The sequence below is a fragment of the Neoarius graeffei genome, chromosome 3, assembly GCF_027579695.1.
Source record: "Neoarius graeffei isolate fNeoGra1 chromosome 3, fNeoGra1.pri, whole genome shotgun sequence".
Lineage (NCBI taxonomy): Eukaryota > Metazoa > Chordata > Actinopteri > Siluriformes > Ariidae > Neoarius > Neoarius graeffei.
In genome coordinates, this window is record NC_083571.1 from 71,786,631 (window position 1) to 71,793,471 (window position 6,841).

At 43.8% G+C, this 6,841-nt stretch overlaps 1 protein-coding gene across 1 annotated transcript; it reads left to right on the forward strand.

The window, feature by feature from the left end:
- Window positions 1-203: 203 nt before the first annotated feature.
- On the forward strand, window positions 204-2,054 carry LOC132882601 (zinc finger BED domain-containing protein 5-like). Its single transcript, XM_060915690.1, has 2 exons — window positions 204-1,250; window positions 1,293-2,054. The coding sequence occupies exons 1-2, from the start codon at window positions 204-206 to the stop codon at window positions 2,052-2,054; spliced, it is 1,809 nt and encodes a 602-aa protein (XP_060771673.1).
- Window positions 2,055-6,841: the final 4,787 nt, after the last annotated feature.

The window sequence follows — 6,841 nt, forward strand, 5'->3', positions numbered from 1 at the left end:
AAATACAGCCGTCGGAACGTTTATACTGCACCATAACCACTTAGTTTGCAGAGAGCAATCAGCCTGTGAATAGAACCCCATCACCCCCTTTCACTCCATATTTGTCCCACCCTCAAATCTCAATCTCATAATCGCCCCGCCCTTGAATACTGTGAAAATGAAGCGTGCTAGCATAGCATGGATATGCCGACGACGATTTGATGATGGACAAGTTTTTACACGTCGGTCCAAAACGCAGGGCTGCTGAACAGGGCGAGTTACCCTACACTTCTGTTCCTAAAGTAGCAAAAACAAGGAAGTATGATGATGCATACATAGGAATGGGCTTCACAAGCACACTGGTGGGTGGTGAGGAAAGACCGCAGTGTGTTCTCTGTATGACGGTGCTAGCAGCAGAAAGTTTAAAGCCAAACAAGCTTAAATGTCACTTGGACACAACACACCCCGATTGTAAGGATAAGCCAGTTGAATTCTTTCGACAAAAGCTTTTAAAATTTCGTGCACAACGCACTACCTTCACAAAATTTGCTTCTGTCACTGCCAATGCTCAGCTCGCCTCATATAAAATTAGCTACCTCCTTGCACAGACCAAGAAGCCACACACAGACGCTGAGGAGGTGATCCTGCCAGGTGCCATAGAAATGGTAAGGGCCATGGGCGATGAGGCAATCGTAAACAAATTAAAGACAATTCCCCTCTCCAATAACACTGTTGGAAGACGCATACATGATATGGCAGAGGACATTGAGGAACAGCTAACTGACCGAGTATGTGCAAGCACACGGTTTGCTCTGCAGGTCGATGAAGCTACTGACAGCAACCGGGACTGTTTATTAATCACATACATCCGTTTCATTGATGCAGAGGACAATGACATGAGAGAGGATCTTCTATTCTGCAAACAACTGAAAACGCGAGGCACAGCTGATGAACTTTTCAGAGTGATTGACGCTTACTTAAGAGAGGCAAATTTGAAATGGGAGTGCTGTCTTGGAGTGTGCACAGATGGGGCTCAGGCTATGGCTGGGAAGCGCAGTGGACTGCAAGCGCTGATAAAGCGTGTGTCCCCCAATGTACAGTGGACTCACTGTATGATTCACCGCGAAGCGCTAGCATCAAAACAATTGAGTCCCGAACTAAATGGGGTGATGACGGACGTAATTGCAACTGTCAATTACATCAAAACGCGCCCTGTTAAAGCCAGGCTTTTCTCCGTGCTGTGTGAAGAAATGGGATCCAAGCACACGGCAGTACTGTTTCACAGCAATGCGTGATGGCTGTCACGTGGGAAGGTGCTAAGCAGAGTTTTTGAGCTGCGAGAGGAGATACGGATTTTTCTCGAGGAGGAGGGCCATGCCCTTGTACTCCGCTACAACAATGAGCAGTTTCTGTTGGCGCTTGCGTACCTCAGTGACATTTTCCAGAAATTGAACGAGCTAAATCTACAAATGCAAGGACGCAGCACCCACCTCCCTCAACTTGCAGCGAAAATGCAGTCATTCACAAAGAAATTGGAACTGTGGGGGCAGAGAATTGAGGAGGGGGACACAGATTCATTTCAGAACTTGCATTCCTTTCTCGGAAATACCAGCTGTCAGAACACAATCTTGCCATGCATTCAATCGCACATTTCTGCCCTCCAACAACATTTTCATAAGTACTTTCCAGCGACAGATGCGGTGGCACACTATGAATGGCTCACAGACCCCTTCAGTGGAAAGACACCTGCTCACCTCAGTGTCGCTGAGCAGGAGAAGTTCATTGATGTGACCTCAGACATAGGATTAAAACAGCAGTTTAGGGCCAAGTCACTGCCTGCCTTTTGGATTGGGGTGGAGAAAGACTACCCACTGCTAGGTGGAAAGGCGGTGTCCATACTCCTCCCTTTTGCCACTTCTTACCTTTGTGAGGCGGGCTTTTCTGCAGTGGCCTCCATCAAGAACAAATACAGGGCAAGGTTGGACATTGAAAGCGAACTGAGGGTGGCAATCTCACAGTTGTCACCAAGATTTGAAAAACTCTGTGCTGAAAAGCAAGCACACCCAAGTCACTGAAAAACGTTTTTTGGGGTGGGGAATTTTAGTATTCTTACAAGTTGAATGTTTGATGTTCTGCTTTTGGGATATGCAGTACTGTTTACTCCGCAATGTTTTTGAATTTATCAAACGAAAGAACTTCAGCCACAAGGCTTGTAGCCTTGCATACTCTCTGCAATGTTTGTTTGAATTTATCAAAAAATAAAACTTCAGCCACAAGGCTATATTTACATGTCTGTGAAGATTGATATTATTATTACAATAATAGTAATAATAAATAATAATAACAACAACAACAACAACAACAACAATAATGTCTGTGAAGTTTATTACTATACACAGCAACATTAATACCCAAGCTGTGGTGGTGGTCTGGGGGGGGGGTTTTCGCAAAAATAGTCACAGGTCAAAAAGGGGATCCCCTGAAAAAAAGTTTGGGAACCACTGCACTAATGCAACCCCATATCATCAGAGATGCAGGCTTCTGAACTGAGCGCTGATGACAACTTGGGTCATCCTTCTCCTCTTTAGTCCGAATGACACGGCGTCCCTGATTTCCACAAAGAACTTCAAATTTTGATTCGTCTGACCACAGAACAGTTTTCCACTTTGCCACAGTCCATTTTAAATGAGCCTTGGCCCAGAGAAGATGTCTGCGCTTCTGGATCATGTTTAGATACGGCTTCTTCTTTGAACTATAGAGTTTTAGCTGGCAACGGCAGATGGCACAGTGAATTGTGTTCACAGATAATGTTCTCTGGAAATATTCCTGAGCCCATTTTGTGATTTCCAATACAGAAGCATGCCTGTATGTGATGCAGTGCCGTCTAAGGGTCCGAAGATCACGGGCACCCAGTATGGTTTTCCGGCCTTGACCATTACGCACAGAGACTCTTCCAGATTCTCTGAATCTTTCAGGGATGTGATTTGGGGCTGGTGAAATTATCTGAAAATTTTAGCCGGGGGTCTGGGGGCCACAGGACCCCAGCTGGTTCAGGGCAGCGCCCTGGTGGGGGGACAAAGTCGTCAATGAACCAAAGTAGTCAAATTTTGAAATGTAAGGTAGAACTGTCCATACAAGTCGCCAGGTCATCACAGGGCTGACACATAGACACAGACAACCATTCACACTCACATTCACACCTACGGTCAATTTAGAGTCACCAGTTAACCTAACCTGCATGTCTTTGGACTGTGGGGGAAACCGGAGCACCCGGAGGAAACCCACGCGGACACGGGGAGAACATGCAAACTCCTCACAGAAAGGCCCTCGCCGGCCACGGGGCTCGAACCCGGACCTTCTTGCTGTGAGGCGACAGTGCTGACTGCTACACCACCGTGCCACCCTTAATTTTTTTTTTTTTATTGCTGTAAATTTTGTTAATTATGCCTTAGATATCACGGTAATGTGTAAATAATGTAATGTATCTACATTGGTTGTAAATTTAATTAAGTTCATTTCATTCATTCATAATTATCATACTTTTTAAAAAATAAATTTTAAAAATAATAAATAAATTTAACAACCTGGCTGATAACACTGGTAAAGATGATGTTGACACTTCTCTAAAACGAAACTAACTTTATATAGTAGCCTCCATATACACACACTGAAGGCTCAACCCCAAATCACTTCCTCCTTCCTATACAAGTGCCCTACACAGGGGGCACACACAGCGAGCCCCTGTAGTCTCTCTAGTGCACTCTATATGGCTTATGGAGCGGTTTGGTCTTCAGCGCAACAGATTTCCTCTTCATAAGCGCGGTGGAGCAACAGGACAGGGGGCGTTTCCAGCTGCGCAGCGCTCACTTTCACTTGGCCTGTTAGCCAGAGCAGGCAGCTGCAACACATATTTTGACTTCCTATGTAGCCAGAAGAAGCAATACATGCTCCAAAATAGGATTAAATTATAAATAAATGGCCTTGACAGACTTGTGTTTAAGCGGTGCGTTAAAGCTCTTGCTAGCTACATGGCTAAGTAGCAACAAGCCTGAGTGTAAAGTAACAGAACTTCACTGCTACTAGCAAGCCGTGCTAACTCAGGAGCTAACCCTGGTGTCGGCTCTGTTCCCTGAGCAAATGTTCCAGTCATTTTACACCCAAAGTGGAAATATTTCCGCGGACTAAATGACGAACGGCATCTCCTCCTCTCTTTCCTTTCCTCTCCGCCCAGCGCGCCGGTATGTGAACTCATTCCGGGTGACCGTCAGCCAACCTCTCGCCTCCCTAAACACACACACAAAGCCCACTAGCTCGACCCAGACAACCATGTCCTGTCAAACACACTCGGCTCTGCCACGTCGGACAAAACGCACACATAAAAAGCTGAGTTTGTTCGTGACCAAACGACACACACTCACAGATAACATGCTGATGCGTAGAGTAGAGGGGCCTCCAGCAAGCACGCCATCTCTCTCTCCCCCTGAGCGAGAGACGATCCGCCCCGACCTGAACAAATGTCTCACAGTATTATGTCCAACGTCTGTAGCAACCTCTTTCTCCAACCATTCCCAACGGAACTTGTTTTTCACTATTCTGTCGATTTCTTTAACTCGATTTGCATCTTTACGCTCGATCACGGAGGCTGCCATCTTTCAACTCTTTGTTTGAAGCGAGCTTACGTACAGCTATCTAACAAGCGCGTTCATTGGTTGTTACAGAGCGATGGGCCAATCACATACCTCGTTTCATCTCAATGACGGAATTACTGAAAGTCGGAACGAATAGGATACGAATGTGGATTTTTGAGCGAAAAATCGGAAAAATTTTTTTTTTCAAATTTTGAGGTGCAAAAAGCGGAATTCCGCGAATTCACGGAAAAATCACATCCCTGAATTCTTTTGATGATATTATGCACTGTAGATGATATGTTCAAACTCTTTGCAATTTTACACTGTCAAACTCCTTTCTGATATTGCTCCACTATTTGTCGGCGCAGAATTAGGGGGATTGGTGATCCTCTTCCCATCTTTACTTCTGAGAGCCGCTGCCACTCCAAGATGCTCTTTTTATACCCAGTCATGTTAATGACCTATTGCCAATTGACCTAATGAGTTGCAATTTGGTCCTCCAGCTGTTCCTTTTTTGTACCTTTAACTTTTCCATCCTCTTACTGCCCCTGTCCCAACTTTTTTGAGATGTGTTGCTGTCATGAAATTTCAAATGAGCCAATATTTGGCATGAAATTTCAAAATGTCTCACTTTCGACATTTGATATGTTGTCTATGTTCTATTGTGAACACTATCAGTTTTTGAGATTTGTAAATTATTGCATTCCATTTTTATTTACAATTTGATCAGTCTTGTGGTTTCTAATTTGGCAGTTTTCACTGAAGTACTACAATAATAGTTTGTGCAGTTCTGTGCAAAAGTCCTCAAAATTAATGAAAAGGTTCGACATATGGACCAATAAATTAACTCATTTACACTAAACACAACTAAATCACTTTGTTGTAACTGACTTAAAACCTAAACTCTATGCTTCAGTGTTGCACAGTTTTTACAGAACTCCGCTGTAGGTTGTTGGGTTTTTTTTTCCCTGCATCTTGGAGAACCTCACACGGTTCTTCTGGACATGATGGTTCTCACTCTGCTGCTGTTTCCAAAACCAGAACAGCCTCCATTATGGGTTTATCCACAATGTGCTCCATTACTGACCACTTATACATTTCATTTTTTTCCTCTAACTTTTTTTTAAATGAAACTTGGAAATCTGTGTGTTTCTCTTTCTACTCACACTTTAACACTGGAAACAAACAGATCTTGCAGTCACGTGACCGGAAAGTACACAACCCCCATCTTGTCGGTCAAAAACACCGCTGAATACTGCTGCACTCGTGTACAGAATGGATCAATTTCAACCGACGGACTACACGGCTCATTTTTCTAATGAACAGATAACTAGATATATGTCTAAAATAAACACTCTACAGATTTGTGACCCTTATGGTTTACCGGACGGAGTTTTCACGACCGGATTTTGAACTGCCAGTGGAATACCCGGACGTGTATGATTACCTCATCAACTTTCCCTCGCTGTTCAGTGGGGAAGCACTGCGTGCTTATAAATCTCTGGACAGTTTTCTTTACAGAAATTCAGGATTTGTCAGCGACTCAGATGTGGCATCTTGTAAACAAGAAAATAATACTCATTGGATGGGTAAGTCACTTAAGTATTGAGTATAGCACTGACCAGCCGATTATAGAATAGAATAAGGTAATTCCAAATCGTCCGTGTTGTTTACATGGATCTGGCGTTGGAGAGGTAGAGGCTTGGCAGTGGAGGTTTGAGTAGCTGTTTTCTGAGCTTAGTCAACAGGCCGGCTCTGCCTGTAGCCTCGCTTTTGCTTCGGCTCCCGGCGCCGCCTCCTTCGCTTTGCTTCCAATAACAATCCACGGAGACCCCGCTGGTCTCGCCATCTCATCCGGAATGTTTTATATATATATATATATATATATATATATATATATATATATATATATATATATATATATTTTTTTTTTTTTTTTTTCTCGTCTGGAATGTTGTGCATGCGATGGAAATCGCTACAAACCGTCATTTTCTGCTGGAAACCAATGTCCAGTAAGTCCATACGGTTGTAGTGGATATTGAAGTCCGGTACAGACGAGCAACACGCAAAAATACACACAAAAAACATAAAAAACATGCACAGGTAGGGAGAGCTTGTAGCCGCAGCCGTTGTAGTAGAATTGTATATAGTAGGGTTTTCCAGAAGAAAAGGTAGAAGTAAAAGCAGCAGTAGAACCAGAAGTAGAAGGCAGAATATGGCATTTGACCGACACG

What these genes read in the sequence shown, in the direction of transcription:
- LOC132882601 (XM_060915690.1), top strand. Translation starts at nt 204, where the DNA reads ATGGACAAGTTTTTACACGTCGGTCCAAAACGCAGGGCTGCTGAACAG. An exon ending in TGGGATCCAAGCACACGGCA is followed by an intron (nt 1,251 to 1,292) that starts GTACTGTTTCAC and finishes TCACGTGGGAAG; the next exon opens with GTGCTAAGCAGAGTTTTTGA.